This window comes from Anas platyrhynchos, chromosome 2, assembly GCF_047663525.1.
Source record: "Anas platyrhynchos isolate ZD024472 breed Pekin duck chromosome 2, IASCAAS_PekinDuck_T2T, whole genome shotgun sequence".
In the NCBI taxonomy this organism is placed as follows: Eukaryota; Metazoa; Chordata; class Aves; order Anseriformes; family Anatidae; genus Anas; species Anas platyrhynchos.
This window is the reverse complement of record NC_092588.1, coordinates 129,800,510-129,821,523: the sequence shown is the minus strand read 5'-3', so window position 1 is coordinate 129,821,523 and position 21,014 is coordinate 129,800,510. Positions and strand designations below refer to the sequence as shown.

The following is a 21,014-nucleotide window of genomic DNA, read 5'->3' as shown; positions in this document are numbered from 1 at the left end:
ACTAGACTACAGCTATGTCCAAGTTAAAAATCTTGTTTATGAACTCTTTATTCTGTGAAATTTGGACCTCATCACAGTCCCCCTTCTGCTAGTCATTCAAAGCATATCCAAACCAAAAGAATTCTAGGGAGTTAGACTGAATATTTCTGATTCCCCTCATATATGCAGTGTGGAGAACAGGTATAATGGGAGAAGTACATATAAAGAAAGAACCACAAGCTGGAGATGCAGTTTGTAGGAGATTAATAGCTTCTCACACCCCTTTTCCTCATAATTCATTCTAATTGTGAATATGCCCATAAGCAGAACCAAGAATATACTTCTCTTTATTATTATTATTTTGTTATTTAAAATTCTCCTAAAGAAAGAGAGAATGTCCCTGTTCGTTTAAATAGTTCTGATCATGTGAGTCCTAATGGAAAAGGTTACTTGAGCTCATATTACGTGATTTACATTTTTATAGGACCTTCATATTTTTATAGGACCTTCATAATGACAATCTAAATTTAGTGCTGTAGATGCTCATAAACCATTAGGAACAGCACAAATATCTTTTTTATAGATGGGAAGGTAGAAGATCATGAAGAATAATTCTACTTTGAATGCGTGTAAGTAAATCTATGTAAATTGCTGTCACTCAGTCATCTACGTATTCATTTTACTAGGAAAATAACATTTTAAATGATCTGTAACCAACAATTCTTCACTCTAAACCAATCAAATAATTATTCAAAACAGAAAAAAGAAAATCACTTAAGGATAAGCATGAGTCTTACCACGCCAATAGAAAAGTAGTTATTGATGATGTTGTAAGGCACTGGATCTCCTTTCTCATCTTTATCATTGGGAATAACTTCAAATTTCCACCTGTCCAGCAAAATCTCTGAGCTGTTCTCAATGTCTTTTAAAATCTTCATTAAATTCTCTCCTTCATAACCTACCAAAAGGTGAAAATGGTTATTTTGACCAAACATCAATAAAGTTGTTTTCTTTTTTTTTTTTTCTCTCTTTTTTTAGTTTAGTTTTCATTCTCTTTCTAGATGGCTGGAAAAATGAAAACTATTTATATAAGACCCAAACATCAGGATTATTTTTGAAGAGCATAAAATTTTCCAGCACTTCTCATTAACAGAGCTGACTGTTAAAATGAAACTGTTCTTTGGAATGTGTCCAGAGAAGGGCTACAAAGTTGGTGAAGGGCCTGAAACACAGGTCTTGTAAAGAGTGTCTGAGGGAACTCGGGTTGTTTAGTCTGGAGAAGAGGAGGCTCAGGGGAGACCTTGTTGATCTCTACCAGAAAGGAAGGTGTGGGGAGCTGGGGGTTGGCCTCTTCTCACAGATAACTAGTGATAGGACTAGAGGAAATGGGCTCAAGTTGTGCCAGGGGAGGTTTAGAAATTTGGAGACATTTCTTCTCAGGAAGAGTAGTCAGGCAATGACTACTCTGGAAAGGGGTTGCCCAGTAGGTTGTGGAGTCACCTCCCTGGGGGCGTTCGAGGAAAGGTTGGACGTGGTGCTTAGGGACATGGTTTTGTGGGTGATCTTGATAGATGGTTGGACAGGATGATCTTGAAGGTCTCTTCCAGACTTAATGATTCTATGATTCTATGACTTCAGACTTAGATAAATTAATACACACTTTGATTAACTCTATAGATTTCACTGGGTGTCAGATTTATACTGGAGAAAATAATTTGACATTCTAAATTTGCCAATCCCTTGAATTTTTCAAATTATTACAGCAGCTATTCAAAGACATAAGGTTACAGTTTGCCAAATGTTCTTGTTATGAAATTAATCTTAATTTTTAGTGCCTTTGATTTCAAAATATATGCAAAAAAATGTTCAGAATCTTAGATTTATCTGATAAGAGTCTAGCATGAGACTGAAAGATTAAAAGCCTTTTTCTATTTTTTAAACCGACTGTTTCAGTGTGGTTTAGTATATAAAAAAAATTAAATCCATTCATGACTGATGACATCAGCAGAACTAACATTTTGCCATCTTTCAGCAACTTCTTTATCAGTCTCATCTTGATCTGTAAAAAGATCTTACTCTTACTTGCTAGAAGCACACTTGTCTTTAGGTAATTCCCTAGTTCACTACGCTGTATACCAAACTAAGCAGTATACTTGCTTTCACAATTCTGAGCATACACAAACTACAGTATGAATGTGCATACAAATAAAATGGGGGGACTTTCCTAGGTTACATTATCAGCTCTAAATACTATTCAGACAAAATGGCTTTGTAATAGTTAACTAAGATCTGTGAATTTGTTTCTTCTTCAAATCATGAATAAATTTTCATATTTAAGCAATATGTACTTGCAAGGTCATCAACAATCTAGTAATGTAAAAACCATATCTTTGGTAAACAGAAGTTATAACTTTTGTATGAAGAAAATCAGGATAAATATAAGGAGTTCTCTTCATAGCTACTGATTCAACTGAAATTCAGCATATGGAAGAAAAAAAAGTAAACAGCCATTCAAAGCCTCTGTGTTCAAAACACATTGCTGATGTACTACCTTATGGTTTTATAGCATATTTTTTAAGTTATTGCCAACCACCACATAACAGCAGCATGCTCAGTTCCATTTGTCTGCATCCTTGAGATCACTCACCAGTGGTTTGGTTTCTGGGAAACCTGTCTCCTCTCCCAGCCTACAGAAGTTCCAGGAGATCTGTGTTATGTCACTGTCTATGTAGCAAACGTAGCAAAGAATGATGAAAGCCAGAATATTTTCATGTCTTTTTTATTATTATATTTACTTTAGTCCAGATGCAGTCAATTAAAACAAAAGATAAATAGAAGTGAATGGAAGGACAGATCAAATGAAAAGTAGTACCCATCTATTGCTCTTTATCACCTTTTTTTTTTTTTTCTTGAAGAAAATGTCAAAATACCATCAGAGGTAATCTTGTTGAGTGCAATTTGTTCCACCTCATTGAGAAACCTATGCTATGTGTTAGATATAAGTTTCTGCAGACTTCTACTGCAACTACTTGGACCTTCTCAGCACATAAAGATGAAACTGGCAAGTACAATTTATCTGACTTGTAAACTTATTGGTATAGAAAAACAATTTTTGATTTCAGCTAAAAGCTACAAAATCATGGAGGAGAAAGGCGTGACTCAGTTTCTCTGATTCATATGAACAGAGTTAATTTAAAGAACATAATAAATATATTGCTTGCTAATTGCAATAGACCAAGCATTTTGGTTTTATTTTTAACTTGCTTAAGTGCGGTCTTTTCCCAAAGGAAAAGGAAATGGACGGGTTCAGTAACACAATAAATTAGCCTCATGATTCACCTATAAAACAGTTTAAATCAGGTAGATTGCATAAAACCAAGACATGATTATTGAGGAACACAGTAATTAGCCAAAAGACAGAATGGGGGTAGAGCACAGAGGTAATCAAATAATGAGCAAATTCAAGGGAGCTTTTTAGGCTTCTGTTACAGATGGGCTGTATATGAAGATTTTAAGAAAGCTGTCTAACAGCTTTGCAAAGTCACTGTCTATCATCTTTGAAAAGGCATGGAGACTGGGAGATGTCACAAGTGACATCACAGTAAAAAAAAAAATAAAAAAAAAAAATTTGAATCTGTCATTAGAAAGGCCAAAATAATAATTTGGAGAATTACAGACCAGTCTGCCTTTGGGCCCTGGAAGAAATCACAACCAAACCCTCTTCAAACACACTTCTGGGCACATGAAGTCAGCCAGCATGGATAAACCTGACCAAAGTAAGTGCCTTTTGTAATAAGATGAGTGGATTTGTGGACAAGGGGAGGAACTGCAGGTATTGATTACCTTAACTTTAGCAAGCCATTCAATACTGTCTCCCACAGTGTTCTTGCAGATAAGTTGGGATGTTACTGTCTGGATGGGTATGAAGCTAGGTAGGTATGTAACACTGGCTTGATTACCGGGCTTAGATAGCGGTGGCAAATAAGCTGTGCTCTATATGGTTATATGGTTACCCACAAGAACTGGTGTATCTTGGGACCTGTCCTTTTTTTTTCTTTCTTTCTTTTTCTTTTTCTTTTTTTTCCTTATCAGTGACCTGGAGGTCATTCTTCAAGTTTGCAGATGTCACATAAAACTAATGCTCAATGGCAGGGCTGCCATCCAGAGGAATCTAGACACACTGGAGGCATGGACTGGCAAAAGAAGAAATAACCCTTGCAATGATACAGGCTGGGGACAGACTGGGAGAGGAAAAACTCTGTGAAAAAAAGCACCAGGGGTGGTGTTGGAGGACAGCAAGCTGTGTATGAGCTCACAGAACAGCCTGGCAACATAGTCCAACACCATTCTCAGTCACATGAACAGGAGCGGAGCCAGTAGCTAGAGAGAAGTTAAGTCCCCCTCTTGCTCAGGGATTAGAATGCATCCAGTTTAGAGAAGACCTGCCCTCCCTCCTCACATGGGACAGTACAGTACAAGACAGACAACAACAAATGGGGGGAAGTTCAGCTGAGGACCACCTAGATAACTGGGAGCTAAGAACACTTGCTGTGAGGAGAAGCTGAGGAAGATAGACTTCTTCAGCCTAGAGAAGAAATGGTGGTGGTGGTAGTGGGTAACTTAATTAATAGCAGCCTGTCAAGGCCTATGAGGAAATTACCAAGACACAACCAGGCTCTTCACAGCAGTGCATGATGACAGCATGAGAGACAAAGAGTGTAAGTTGAAACAATAGACATTCAGATTGTATATACAGAAAAACTTCACCATGAAGACAGTCAAGCATAGGAACAAGCTGCCCAGAGAAACCATGCTGACTCTATTCTACAAAGACTTTAAGACCCAACTGGATAAAGTCCTGAGCAATGTGATCTACTCTTAAATTAACTCTGCTTGGTGTAGCAGATCGAACAAGAAAACCTTCTGTGATCCTTTCCAGTCTGAATTATTCTATGACATCTCAATGAACTGCCCAGAAAGTTAAGTAAGGCTGATTTGGTTGGTTTTATTTCAAGGCCTGTGAGAGTAAACAATTGCCAGTCATGACAGAAAAATGAAGAAGGTCCTCAAATGATTTGACTGAACATTATGGTTAACAAAAGTCCTCTAGCATGAAGACTATAGAGAATTTGCTTAAGACCTCTCTGGTAACAAGGTAGACATTTGGAAAAAAAAAAATTTGTTGAGACAGAAGAAGGAAGAAACATCTGCAAAGGCTGGGAATTTCAAAATGAACACCCAGTTTCCAAATATACAATATCTGAACCGAAATGAACAACTGAGACCTGAAACAGAACTACTTATGAGCCTGTGAACTGATGTGCTTTCTCCAGAGACTGCCTGGCCTAAGACTTTCTTCTTTGAGTCTCTTTCAGGTTATGATGCTCTTTTAATTCTGTAATGCAAATTCTGCATGGAAATAAGTTATTGGAGAAGCTGAGAATTAGGTTCAGGAAAGGATGTAAAGGATGTTGAAGTATTGCCTTTACATATATTCTCCTTTCAACATTCTTTGTCTTCTCATTTCCTGATAAATAGCACCACAGCACTTATTGTCTGGAATCCTCTGTAGGAGAAGAGAAACGAGTGGACCAAAGGAACTAGTCTGAGGCCGAGACATATTTTTCATTTAATATTTATGAATATTAAAAAAGATTAAACCACTCCAAAACCATTATTAGCTGTTTTCTGTAACCCTTTCAGAACAGCCCCAATTAAAATCCATTTAAGAATACTCTTTTTATAATGTATTGATTAAAGAAATAACTGCAACACAGATGGTAAAAAGCCAACCAAGTAGCTGTATACTACTCTCATTGTAGCTTGGAGCTTTTTTGGTGTGAGCAGGAGCTGCAAGCAAGATATGAAGAGTGATTATGACCTTTGATATGTATAAAACAGTTCATATAACATTTACAGACAGCTAATTCCAAAAAGAGGAAAGGCAATAATGGTTCTTTACATACATCATAAAAGAGATGTCCAAAAGTTAAGGGTAGACTTTGTTGCATTTTTTTTTCTTTTAATTGCATAATACAAGGTATTTTAATTTGTGTTTACCTCCTCCCCATCTCAGACACCTTGCCAAATCATTTCCAGTCCCAAGAGGCAGAATAGAAACTGGAGGATGCTTAAGCAAGTTTGCTTTCTCTGTGAATAAAGAAGGAAAAACATAACTAAGCACCAAAAATCTAATTGCTTGGTACCAATATAGTAACTGTGTTACATTTTCTTTCAGTGAAAGACAGTGATATGTATTTTATACAGGAGATTCTGCAACAACAAGCATTTCATTTAGACGTTCCATTGTGAAGCCCCTTCCCTAGCCAATATTCAATCCTTAATCCTAATTTACATTATTATCACTTGAACTTTTCTAACCCAAGGATGTGATAAACATACATAAACAATGATATTCTGTATTTTTCTCAGACTGAATATTTTGTGCTCTCTGTTAATTTCACCTATACCATTCCCAACTAGGAATGCAAAATAGTATTAGTTCGGGGCACAAATAATGAAACAAATCCTTCAGCTGTGTGACCAAATTTCTGTTTAGCTGTGTATTCAGTTGGATTCATGTGGAACATGACCACCATTACCAAAGACCCTTGACCCAACACCAGGGTTTAGCACATTAAGAATCAAATCTACTATTCAAGATAATCATTGATCAAGATAAACATCTCATCAAGTCTCTAAGTCAATATTTTGTATTTAATAAGAAATATTTTAAAATGTATGTACTTAAGATTGTCTTTTTACTTTCAACCTTTAATTTTCTAGTGTTTCAAACCACGGATCTGTATTCAAAATCAGATGGGGAAACCCTGGTCAAGAAGTACAACTTTTCTGAAAGTGGGACAGATATTGTCAAAGTATATTTCAAATATATAATTTGTCAAATCCTTCATTTAATCACTGTGAGTGGCATATCTAGTTTAAAAGTAATATTTGATTAATTAAACAATCATCTGTTTTGTTCATAGAATTATGTGCAGTTATCAACAATTCTTAGCATTTATACATCAAATTTATACACCCAGTTGATATTGCAGGGCCACCTTGTTTTTTATCAACTTCTCTCTTCAAATATTTAGAAAGATTTAGCATTTACAATGTCAGTGTACTGCAAATTTGTAAGAGGAGAGAAGGGAGAAGAGAGGAAAGGAAGGGAGGGAAAAAAATTGAAAGTCTCAAATTGAGGAGATTTTTTTTTTTTTATCTCAGATAAAATTTATTTTAAGTCAGAAGATCAGGGAAGAAAAGATCAAAGTAGAATTTATCTGTTTCTCTAAACAGGTGATTTTTTAAACGTTATATATATTACTCATGTCAAAAGGCTGTTTCCTAAAAGGCTGCACTTAAAACATATTTTCTACACCTATGGAACAGATGGATCCTGGATCTTCCAAATTATTTTTTAATTCTGCACCACAAAAATGCTTCAGAAGTTAGTATTTTACTTAGACAAAATGCAGTCTTTTCAAATAATGTTGCTGAAAAGTAACTACATGATATTTTAGATCTCATGACAAAGGCAATGACACAATTAACAGCTACAAAACTTCACCCTTTCCAGTTTAGACAGTTCACCTGATATTTATGTACATCATTGATTTAAAATTCTGAAAGCTATTTGAGAATTACAATCAATAGCATGTATTTGCAAAAGGACTTTTTTTTATCTCCCCTTCCTTTTTTTTTTTTTTTTTTTTTGGTCAAACCATGATCAGAAATATGTCTTTGATACTCCATGACATCATTTTCACTTAAGTTTACTGGTCCACAGTTCCCACAAAAAAAGCACATTTTTTAACACTCTTCAAACAGTAAAGTTGAGTCTTTTGGCCTTTCTTCATCTCCTTCCTCAGTTCCATTGCCAGACATTCCCATTATTTTCTCTGCAGCCTCTCTAGTGCCCAATAAACAATGCTGTGGTGTGGAAGATAAGCTATCCAATGTTTAAATCTGTAATATCTTGACCTCTGGTTCTTCCTAATTATACACAGGACTTTATGGCCAACTGACTGAAAGAACTCAACATCTGAAATGATGTACATACCCCACAGCATGGGCATCTAAATGGCTGTAAGAACAATTCTTTTCAAAGGACTGTTATGACATTGTCTCCATTATGGAATAATTGAACATAAACAGAAATTTGGTAGCTGCTCTGATTCAGTATAGGGAACAGACTTTGAACTGAAAACAGTTTTGATTCAAATTTCTTGCCTTCTGGGAATCTTCAGGACTATGAACATTGAACTTATCCAGGGATTTTGCAATTCTAATACCTTTAAAAATAATAACTTCTCAAACTATTACATTTCAAAAATTTAAATGAACATCTTGTATGAAATATTTGTATCCACATGCTGGTAAATAGTAAAGAACAGTAAAATGAAAGATATGAGTCCAGCAAAACTATGTAAACTCTGTTGATTACCTATGCAATCCAGAATCCAGCCTACTGTTCCATCTCCACCACATGCTAGTACTCTGAACTCAGGAACATCTCGGAAAAAACTTAACCTAAAAAAGTAAATGAAGATATCTATTTAATTGACATAAATTCATTGTGCATTGTTCCTGCATTTTATGGCTTAAGACATTTCATTTAATACTAAATGATAATTTAACACTTCAAATAATAATCACCTTTGCCCATGCACTCATTTTTTACACAGACGACAAATACAATCCAACAGTGAATTACCTGATAAATTTAATATACATCTATTAATTCAAGGGTTATTATGATGCACTAATATTAGAAAAAGACGGGAACTAATGGCTAATCCAAATTTTTTGTGTCAGTTCAAAATTTGTATCAATTTTTTCTTAGCAAATATTATCTGCTTACTCAGTTGTAAATACAACAACAACAACAAAACAACAACAAAAATGTAGTCTCTCTAGACAGAGAAGTCTAACGTGGCTGAATATATTAGCCACAAAACTTTCTTCTGAGGTGGTGCCTATAAGAGCATATGAAAATTGCATATTTATATAGTACACTAATACATAATAAGCTGAGCATCTGTGGTTGATAGAACAATTTTGCATCGTGGTTTAATACAATATGTGTAAGCATCAGATTGAAAGCACCCATTACATCATCCTGCAAACTACTTTAAAAGAGCAAGATCTTTGATAATATTTGCCCAGCTATTTTTGCTTCCACATACATTGAGTGCTGAACAATATCACTGTATCATTACGCACTTTATACAATACCAACGTTCCATAATGCTGAAAAGTGAAGATATATTGAAACCACTCTAAGTTGCAATATTTTTAATTTAAAACTTTTTTTTTTTTAGGACAGCTTTTGACATGTACTGAAATTATTCCTTACAAATAAATTGTAACTAGACAAAAACCGTACCGTAATTTTGCTGAATTATATATATGTGTATGTATGGCCATTCAAATCTATTCTACTCTTTAATGTCAAAGTCATCTTAATGCATAGTTTAAAAGCTGGTGACCAGATCAGATTTCCAGTTTGCAACTTCACGATAAATGCACAATCATTATATTGTGTACAAATTCTTAAATACAAATAAACATACTGAATAAGTTACAAGTGTAATAAATTATTATACTTGTAAGTGTAATATAAATTATTACACTTATAAGTGTATAAGTTAAAAGCTGTTTCCCATATGAAGCTTTGGTTCTGCTAAGGGAATGGTGTTTCTGTCTCTAGAAAGTTTTTTTATTATTATTATTTTTTATTTAATGTCATTTTTTAAAATGAAGAACAAAGGAAAAACTACAGAGAAAAAGAAAGAGCATGTGAAACAGAAGGGGAAGCACAACAGTCAAAAAAAAAAAAAAAAAAGTAATTTAAGATGTAGAAGACCATAGACAGGATAACTTATTTTTTAATTAGTTTTAAACAAGAATTTCAAAGTAAACAAATTTACATAGATAAGTCCATCACATTGTCATCCTACTCCTAATTTCCTCTGCTCAGGAGAGCTGTTACACAATAACAAGTGTCAAGTACAATGTTTCAAGGATGCTTACTCATTCTGTGTCAAACCCAGTTCTGCTCTTCTCACCTTTTATGTTCTACTTGACGAATCTGAAGGACAAGCGCTCTAGGATCTCTTCTGATCCAAAATGTCATGTGCCAAATATGGCTGGTTACTCTTGGAGAACACATTTTCTAATAAGTATGTGTGCTGAAAGACCCTCTGCTGTAAGTCACATCCCATCACAATGAGAGCAAGCAGAAAAATACCCTGGCTCACAGGTGTGCCTCGCCATCTTTTCAGAAGAACTAGCAAAGGGACAAATGCTTTTCATTACCAGCATTCCCACTTTGACCCCATGGTGTTGGTTCTTTAGGAAGTTAGCAGATCTAGTTATGCTACTTCCACCACTGAGGGTATTTCAGATTAATTTAAAATGAAGTTCTAGAGGTGAGGGCAGGGTACTAACTTCTATTAATATTTAAGCACTTCTACCATATGTAATACACGTCAAAAAGAAAGCTGGGGGGAGTGGGAATAAAAAATAAATAAAAATAATCAATCAATCAAACAAACAAAAACATTGGGTTGATGCTAGTTTTAATCCAGATAGGCAGAATAAATCTCAGACAACTTTTTATAAACAGGCATCCTCACCATATGGCTTTCAAGGCATAATATTCATTTAAAAAAAAAAAAAATGGACTCAAGAATCTGACAAAACTGTCAAAAAATTCTCACTAAGATTCATTCATATTTCCACTGGAGCATTTTATACACATAGACAGTGAATTTCCCAAACAATTAATATCATGTACAGAATTAAGTGCAAATGACCTTTCCTTTTTATAATTTAAAATATAAAATTATGATTTTTAAGTATAAAGAAAAATTTATATTTTCATATTTTATATAATGCATATGAAACAAATATAAAGTTTAATGTACTACATATTTGGTATGTAGGATATATAAGGATATTCCACAAACATAAAAATATTTGAGATATAAAATATATATATAAATGTAAATATATTTATAAATTTAAATGTAAATAAAGCTCTCTTACTGAATTAGAATATATAGCCTACATAAAGAGTTTGTAAGGAAAATATTTTTCTGCTTCATATGGTTCCAAACAAACTCAGTAAGAGTGAAGAAAGAATTAGACAGATTTCTTAATAGAACTTGAGGGAAAGCATAAGTATTTCTTATCAACATAGTTTTAGTCAATTAATATCTTAATAACAACTATTACCTGTTATCCACAGAACATTTTTAAATGATTCAAAAATAAATATTGGAGAAGAACATGGTAAAAGGGTTTGAAGCAGACATAAAACAGTGGAAGTCAAATAACAAAATATAAAATAAATCTTTCAATAGGTCTCTTTCCCCAAAAGTTTCATCTCTACCATATATATATTAACAGTTTGGTTAGACAATTCCTCTACATAGCACAATGTGGATCTTACAGCAAGCATGGCATGAATTAAAAAGGACGAATATCCATTATGGTAGCAACCTTGTAAGATATTACATAGATATGAAAAACAGGTAGAACAGATAACTTCAAAACATAATTTATCTGTATTAATTTGTACTGTAGTCCACGCACAATATAGTTATTGCAGTTCTTTTTTTTTTGTTGTTGCTCACTAAAAAAGTTGCCATTAAAAGTGGCCAAAAACATTACCTTCAATTAAAAAAAAAAAAAAAAAAAAAAAGTTTTCCACTTTACAGATAATAGTAAAATAGTAAAAGGCTTTTCTACATCAGAAATTCAAGTAGTCAAGTAATAGAAAATAGAAGAGCTAGACTGGTACATTCAAACATTATACTGATACAGACTGTAACCTAAGTAATGCCTACTCTTCAATCATTTGCAAACAAGCAACAAGAAGGATTAGCAGAACTTCTCCTACTAACATCTTCTACCACAGGACACACAACACTCCTATAAGCTTGGGAATAAAAGCTAAAAAGCCACAACTATAATAATACCGGGAAAACTACAGAAATCGCCTCCTAAGGACTTAAAATAGTAGGATATTTGCTAGGTAAGTTGTTGGATGATTCTGAAAAATGAACCATTTTTCTTACAAACAATCCCTAAATTTGGTTTACAAGACACTGTTATACATGATTGTATTTCTATCATCAAAATTGAATAGACCATCTAATTCTTGTCTGATGATGAAATTGTTATACCATTAACTATCGCTCCCTAGCTTTTACAATATGTCCCCACTTTGCACATTGTGCAAATTTCATTACCATACACAGAGTTCTTAGGTCAGGGTCAATAATTAATACAGTAAATAGGATCAATCATACTGCGCTGAAAAACCTATCAATAAATATCGATCTTCATCTCAGTAGGTCCCTTGTAAATTGACCTGGTTTAGTCTGAACAAGTTTCTTATCTCCTGGAAATAAAACAAATTCAATTAAACCACTGAAGATGTTTGATACCAGCCTATTTTTAGTATTATTTTTATTTTGCCAGACACAAGAATCACACACAGAGGCAATTACTGAGTTTCTGCTGATAAATTAGTAATTTCCACCTGAAAGATGGCAACTGTTTCAACTACCTACACTACTCCAGTTCAGTTTCTTATAGTCATCTTATCAAAGCTATATGAATAGAGAACCTATTAATGAATCAAACACAAACTCTAAAGGACTTTACTATTTGTATTTTAATCATGTATAATTGATATATATAATCATATATATAATCAGTGCATAATTGACTTATGCACTGATGGCTCTCCCCTGTTCTTTCAGAATTATTTTAGGAACTCTTGTCCTATTCAGAGTAAAACTATTTTAAAATGTAATTGACAATTCTTTCCATTCAGGTATCTGCACACACTCTTCCCCCCCATACCTAGTAGCAGTGTACTATACAAAGATTTCAGGAATCAGCAACATAGGATATCTTAGTAGATATCCATCAGCCAGCCTTCTTCACCCAGAATAGATGAAAAAATTGAAACTGCTGATAGCCCAAGCAAAGAATAAGACATTGATACTGGTACCTGTATAGGTACCTGGTACAGGTATCAACAAAATGTAAGGTAAATTGTAAAATATCAGGAGATATTAAAATACTATATAACTTGGTAAACTTCTCAATTGCAGAGATCAAAGTGGGGAAAACAAACAAAACTTAAGTATCTGTCCTACAGTAGAGAAATTTCCTCTTAAATGCTCTAAATGTTATTAGAGCCACTTCAGCTCTTAGGGCTAAAATCTGTATTTACTAAGCTGCTTTTACAGATACCCTTCAGTAATTTGGATTCAGTGTTTGGAAAACGAGAGTAATCTAGAAACAGATGATCAGTATAATTTCAAAATACTTTTGTCTCAGCTTCTTAGCCAATATTACTATACACACCACAGGAACTTTGCCAACGATAATACTTGTCTAACTGTAATCAGATGCAAGACTGAAGACTACAGAAACTCTGCAGTATTATTTATGGAAAAAAATCTATATATTCACTGTTATTTCTCTTATGACTTCTGTTTTAAAACTTCCATATTCCCAGTAATAAAGTAGTCTGGTTTTAAAGGTATTGAGACAATAAAATAATATTGAACAAATAAATATGTAAAATTTTGAAACTTTTAAATGTTTGATAAAGTGTGGCATAAATCAAATACAGTAGTAGTACTTAAAAAAAGAATCTTGAATGGCATCTGTAACTTTACCAACCGTATGATAATTATGAGTGAGTTAGTACTTCACTTGCATATTGGAATAGAACCTGCATTGTGTGTGAATGGAAGTGAATAAAAGATAAATGTTCACCCTAAATATCACCAGCTCAGAGAAGTAACAGCCTGCTAAACCTTTTAAAAAAGATTTACATTAACAAAAGGCTAATCTGTTAGATATTTCACAATTCATGTGAACTCTATAATTTGGAAACCATCCACTTGTGAATTCACAATGCTGGGTTTGAACTAGCAATTTCACTAATTTGGATGCTCTGCATCCATGATTTCCCCTTAAACTAGGGGAATATCCATATGAAAGCACCAAGTTGAAAGTCAGAGCAATTACACTGTTACAATGTTTACCCCTTTATTGTACTGACCATACTATACTGCTGCCATTTTACCAAACAGAATACAATCCCTGACAAATGGTTATTTTGTTTGCTCATTGAGTATATGAATGTAAACAAAAACCAGTTTTTCCTTGTCTAGACTGACAACTGAGCTGGCCATGTAACTGGACAACACACACTTTTTATCCTCATTATAAAACTCAGTTACAGTTTTGTATATATTGTAATGACACTATTCATGAGACAGTAATTACAATAAATCACTAATAAAAATAGTTTCAGTAAATCCAGTTTATCATAGCATGGGACAACATATTCCTCTCCTGGAATGGCATTTTAATGTGCAAAAGTTAAGTAGTAGGTGGGTATCTTGCAGCTGAAAATATTGTTTTCAGCTCATAATTTCTAAAGATACAGGTGGCTACCAATTTAAAATCCCAGGCTTGCTAAAAATGATGGAACAATTAGAAAAATATTATCTCAGTCTTGCAATAAGTGACCATGCAGAATCACTGGTGAGCTTCATGGCTATAGTGGACATTTTACCAGAAAAGTAGTTCAAACCAAGACCCTGTGTCAGATACCCCACACTGATGATATCAGTCCCTATCACATACTTCTCGCTCAAAAATACCATGAATATACCTAGGTTTTCTGTAACTATTGCTTACAATATGAATATACCTAGGTTTTCTGTAACTATTGCTTACAATGTATAATCAAACTCTTTTCACATTATAGCAATATAGTCAATAGATTGCCCAAATTATTTTGATATGGATATTGAACAATAATGGTAGTGTAAAACCTATGATCTTTGCAAGAATAAAATTTGCTTTATCTGCATAAAGAAAGGATAGCAACCTTACTGATTTGAGAGAGATACGTGCCAGTCAGAAGAAGGAAAGCAGAAGCACTTGTGGGAAACGTGAATCAATAAATGCTGAGTAGTGGATGTCATAGGTACAGAGGTACAGTGAATTTCAGAAATAACTTAAAAATGATAGTCAAAAGCTTACTTGGAAACAACTGAGAAAAGGGAACCAGTTCAAGAAGGCGGGGGGGAGGGCAGGAAACAAATAAGCAGGCTAAAGGATGGGCTTTTTTAGAATAGATTCCAGACAATAGGTTTTGTGGATGTGGCAAACTCACCAATGAACAGTTACAGTGGGTAAGAGAGCAGTGAATTATCCCGGACCATAGCTTTACCAGCTTAGATTTAGTAGTAGTACTGGAAATTACAATATTTGAAGATTGTGGTATGCATATTGCAAACACCTTGGACATCACACAAGTAAAAATATTGTTAAACAACTGTTCTATAATTATATTTAAAACCAAGTTTCATGTGTTAAGACTCACTGTGTTCTAAATTCGACTGATTTAAGATGCATAACTATAACATAGTTAATCATTAGAGTACAACTAATCCAACATGGTTTGCTCTGCCCTTTGGCAAAAATATAATTCTTCCAAAGAAATATGGATCAGGTCCAAGGTGTTATATGTAGAGTGGTAATTCGTGTCGAGAAAAAGGTTGATACTAATAAAGAAGGGGGAGACTTGGGAGTGTGGCCATGGGGGTAGGAAAGCCCCGTGGTTGATGGTAACATCAGACTCTTAACGATGAGGCCATCAGGAATGTAGCAGAGTTTAGAGGGAACAAAGAAGGGTGACTCAGGAGACTCCATGCAGTCTCGGTTTCTTGTTCTCCAGCCGTTAAGGCATGAAAGTTTCTGGGTGTTTGCTGTTGTTGTTACATTCAACGTTGTTTGACCAATGAAAAGTTGTTTTGAAAAGAACTGCTATGGGGTGAAGGGTATAAGAGGGGAGCCTGTCCTCAAGAGTAAAAAAATAAAAATAATAATAAAAAGATAATAAAGCAACATGAAGTTATGTCACCAATAAAGAAGCAGAAAGGAATGAAAAGGAACAGGCTGGCAGAACAAAGACCAGGATGGGAACAGGCATATTGATCACCTCATGAAGATGGGTTCGGCCAAACTCAGCAAACTGCTCAGAGAAGCTCGTACAGAAAGTCGCTGGAAACAGGCACACTGGAGCTGGAGAGAAGCTCAAGCTCATAGAAGCAGACCCACGCACACAACTGCCCCTCGCTGGTTAAGTAGCTGCGCATTATGGGGAATCATACGTCCTTGGAAGCAAAGACTGTCCTAGTAACCTTACAGCTTATTCTCCTTATTAACAATCGGACAGTTTATGATCCTGAAATATGGGACCAAATTGAGGTCAAGGTGTGGGACTCTGCAACTAAAAACGACAAGGTTGCAGTGGGATTGCTCAGCACCTGGCGAGAAGTCTCTGAGGCCTTAAAGAGCCATGTGGAGCCACAATCACAAACATGTGATTTGCCAGACAGTGAGGGAGCTGCGGGCTCCTTTACTGATCCGACTGCTACACCATCGGCCCCTCCGCTACAGCCATCGAAGGCTTTTGCTGTTCCGCCCCCTGCTGACCTGGACGTGCCTTTTGACCCAGGCCCTATTGGCCTTCAAAAGGAGATGGATATGCTTTTCTTCGATCTGGGAAGAACAGGATACATAAGGCCCAAAGGCCGAGTTGCTTGACAACTGAAAGCAAGACATATTGTTCAAAAGGAATGGAAAATGGAGACTTGTTTGTAATCAAGAAAAGGAATGGAAAATGGAGGCTGCTAAGTCATGGAACTTAAAGGATTGTTTGTTACCTTTTCTGATTGTATAGGCATACTCGGGTTTAGTATGTAAAAGCAATGTTCTGTATATTTAGAATGTTTAATGTTCGTGTGTGCATGTTGGTGGAGCGCAGACTCCCTGCACACCCAGCGCTGTTTACTTGCCTTTTATACCTTTTATAAATATTACTAAATTCAGATTGAGATGAGACTTCGTTTATAACAAAGGTTTTGTTCAGAAGAAAATAACTCTGCACTTATTGTCTTCTGAAAGTATTCTTGGTGTATGTGTCTTTCCACAATACTCTGTAAATTCCCAATGTTCAACAGCAAAGAAATACTTCAGCAATCAATTCCAATAATCAGGGGAAATAGTGTAATTTTCAAAATAGGCCCATTGCTTTGTGAAGGTATAAAGGCCCAGGTGCTGTAGATTCCCAACTAAATTACAGAGTAAGTTGTAGGAATTCAGTTTGGCTGTCTTGGGCAACATTTAAGTGGACAGAATTTAAGGTTTAAAAAGGCCTGCTGATGTAAACTTGTGGATAGAATTTTAAAAATACACGCTCTCCAAATTAAACGCTTAAGGGAGTAACAAAGAAATACAACTTTTGTGGATATAATTTCTATTATACTGTATAAAAATAACATAAATTAGACATTTTAAATAATAGACTTAAGGGAAAGGGAGCCTTTTCAGAGGGACAAAGCCTTTGTGAAATGGTGACCTCTCTACAGAGCCATGTGGGTCTGTGGCTGACTGCTATTCAGCCAGCTATTATTTACCTCTCTGTGAGGTGAACAATAACTGAATTTCAGATTCTTCAAGATCATTAAATCCACAATAACAGTTGTTGTCAGAAGTAGGAGACTCCTATAGAGATATAACAACCAAACAGGGAAACTCTTTTCAAGGCTAAAAACACAGGTGCTAGGCACAAATTACACAATGTATCAGCCTGGCAATTTTCATGTCACTTTGTTAACTGTTGCAGTCTACATGTATAACCATAGAGTACCTTTTATGCCTGTGTTCAGCTGCCGAGTTTTCAGGGTTTCTCCAGCTCACCCATCTCTCTCTGCTCCCAAATAACGAATGTCTAAACCATTAATTATTATACCAATGTTTAAAGCATACTGTTGCCCTTTGGCTGAGAGCTCCTTGATTTTCAGGCATCGCAGCAGGTCAGCTTCCGTTGTTGGAAAAGAATCAATATCAGAGAGTCGGCTTCATTGTGATTTATTTGAACCATTGCAATGTATTTTTATATAGATTATGTACATGAGTTGACATAAACAACTCTGAAAACCTTCATTTAGGCATGCAAATAAACTACAAGAAACATTTTTTGCTACTGTCCCAGCAGTTCTCTAAGTACCATCACATCTATTATGAAATTAGGTGACACATCCACTTGAGTAACTGGACATTCAGGTGGTGATACTAACTTCACTGACAGCTTATTCAAAATATTTTACACTCACCTTCTACAGCATATTTATAAAAAATGCACAATAACTGATAATCAAAAACCTTTATTTTAGTTTTGGTTTAGTTTAGTTTGGGGAATATAATAGGCTTGAAAAGGAAAGTGGAATTATAAATTTCAGATTTATAAGTTAGATTTCAAAGAAATTCAAACATGTGACTGGTGTCCATAGGCTATACTTTCTCTGAGCAAGGACTATTTTAACCTTGTTCCAGCTCAGGTCTGCTAAGGAGCCCTTTATTCCAACACATTTCTGTGAAAGAACATGGTTATCTCATTAAAAAGGAAGAATGAATAACCTAGAATGATTGTGCTGTTGACATTTACATTAAATCCGGCAGTTTCACAGTCCCCCATAAGATTTAGGATTTTATGCGTCTCCTTGTTCTATTGTTTTTCTCCATTATTTAAATACATATATTTTCAACAAAAAAGGAACTGGAAATGTTAATTGAGAGTAACCACAGATGTTTGGAACTCAAGGTAGAAAACTTATGAATGTTATCATCTTGATTGATGACAACATACCATCAGAGAGATACGATCATTAATAAATAACTTGTGGGTTCAAACATACAGTTTGGCTCAACAGAAAACATGCAAATTCTACTCTCATTATAATAAACATTTTACAGGTTGAGTATGTCTGCAAGTAGTGTTCAAAAGAAAAAAAAAAAGCTCAAAATAAACTCAATTAAAATCTATTACAATAATCATAAATTGTTTAAAATAAATACACATTATGTTTATCCCTTTCCACTCTATTACAGTAACTGGCATGAAAGATACATTTTTGTTTACCTCTGTGCTGTACAATCCCCTCACTCTGTTTCATTTCAACCTGAATGATGTACATGACAATACTAAACAAATACAACATTTTGACTGACAGTCCAGCATAACTGGCATTATAGATGTGGATGAATGAATGGACAGATGGATGTATGGGCAGGTTTTATTAGGCAATCTAGCCCTCGCAGAAAGGAAAACAAAGACTGGTAAATGAAATACAGAGTTTATTCAACTGCTTTCTTAATTGACAAATTTATACAGCCTACGTAGTGTTGCCAGGGGCAAAAAGTGATGGCAGGAGATAAACTGGAAATTTAGGATTATTCACTTCTGTGGAATGAATTAAAAACATACCAAAACAAGCTTAATAAAATGCAATCTCTGTTTGAAAATTAATTAAAAATTGCTTCAAAGTGACTCTGAAGTAAAACTATTTAGATTCCTAATAGGAAGAGAAATTGAAAATATTTCCTAAAAACACTGTTATGGTTCAAAAGACTAGAGTTTAAATTGCTTTCAGTACAGGGTTTCTGTCTGAACTTAACACTGCCCTCTTGTGCTTCTTCCTTAAAATACATTTTCCTTTACATCACAAGATAATGAAAACCAGAAGACAGAGACAGAAATACATTCACTAAGTGGTTTTTGTGTGTGTGTGTTTTCATTTATTTGTTTGGCTTCAATTCAGTGAGATGAAGTTGAAAATAAATATTTAATTTATTTTAAAAGTTGTCCTCTCAATCTCAAAGCATAGAATTTCTAGTATACCCTATGTAAAACAATACTGGTTATTAGTTTTATCTCAGTTAAAATTTATTTTAAATTCCTGAAATAACCTTCTTCAATTTTTCTAATCTAGTTACTTTTTGGAGTAAGATTATTTCAATTTTCCATACATCTCAAGATGAGTGTAACAAAAGACAAAAAATGTTTGAATAATCAAACAACAATAACATTCAGTACAGGATAAAATTACAGGCATGAGAGAAATCAGGCACCTCATGTATGACATTTTTTTTGAGCAGGTTTTGCCTATTCTGCAGGTTGCACCTTAGCCACACTGTAGCTAAGATAGCCACACTGTATTTGTAGATATCCAGAGAATTCAAACTTCCAAAAAGATAGGAGCCAATTCACCTTTCAGTTTCATCAGCACTATACACATCCTAAGTCTAACATAATGAATGAATGGACAACTGAATGGTTTTAATAGAGAATAGCTTCCTGTATATCTGGCCTTAAAATATGTAGTATTGGCAAAAATTGTTAAAGCATACTCTTTTCAGTAATACACCGATGACAACTGAAATATGATATTGCAAAGCACAAAACGTGTACACTTCCACTTCAATCTTTTTCTTCCTCCAACTTAAAAGGAAAAAACAAAATAAAATCTATAAACTTTTCTGTAGAAAAGGAATCCCAAGATTATATACATATATATATATATATTTTTTTTTTCAAGCAATAGCGTAAACTTTATGCCAGTGAGCATATATCATTTAATATATTTCTGTAACATTTCTCATTGGTGTAAAATTTCATGTATCTGTGTAACTAAATAATATGCAACCCATACAGAAAATGGTACATGGACAAGATAATCAGTGCTGGCCTGTTCTCTTCTACCAAAGTACATGCTACTTAAAAACGAGACAATTTCAAGTGGCAAAAGTTGATATACCGTGATTCACTTACATTCACATGATTGCAAAATTGAAGAGTCATGGAAGAAGCATGTTAGGCAACTGACTGCAATACTATCTGATTCAGATAACACTCTAGTCCCCATAAAAAGTCACTGCCAGCATAATTTAGTCTGTCTAGTCACTTTCTGCCCCAATGAATCCCTAAGATTATGGAATGGATAAGGAGAGCTCAGCCAGAGTAATCTGAAACAACAAACAACACTCTGTAACTGACATGCATGAGAATATATATATATATATATATATATATGAACACTGTCTGCATTACACAGGAACAAATACATGTGCAAAAATGCATT

The 21,014-nt window shown here is 34.6% G+C and overlaps 1 protein-coding gene across 20 annotated transcripts in view; it reads right to left on the bottom strand.

Moving 5' to 3' along the window:
• Positions 1–21,014, bottom strand: part of DGKB (diacylglycerol kinase beta) — a 402,254-nt gene that overhangs the window by 197,318 nt on the left and 183,922 nt on the right. For all 20 annotated transcript variants that reach the window (XM_072033589.1, XM_072033592.1, XM_072033593.1 and 17 more), the window contains 3 exons: positions 8,429–8,514; positions 6,040–6,129; positions 777–937 (listed from right to left, as the gene is read on the bottom strand). In XM_072033589.1, coding sequence (XP_071889690.1) covers positions 777–937; positions 6,040–6,129; positions 8,429–8,514 — 337 coding nt within the window. The remainder of the gene's footprint in view (positions 1–776; positions 938–6,039; positions 6,130–8,428; positions 8,515–21,014) is intronic.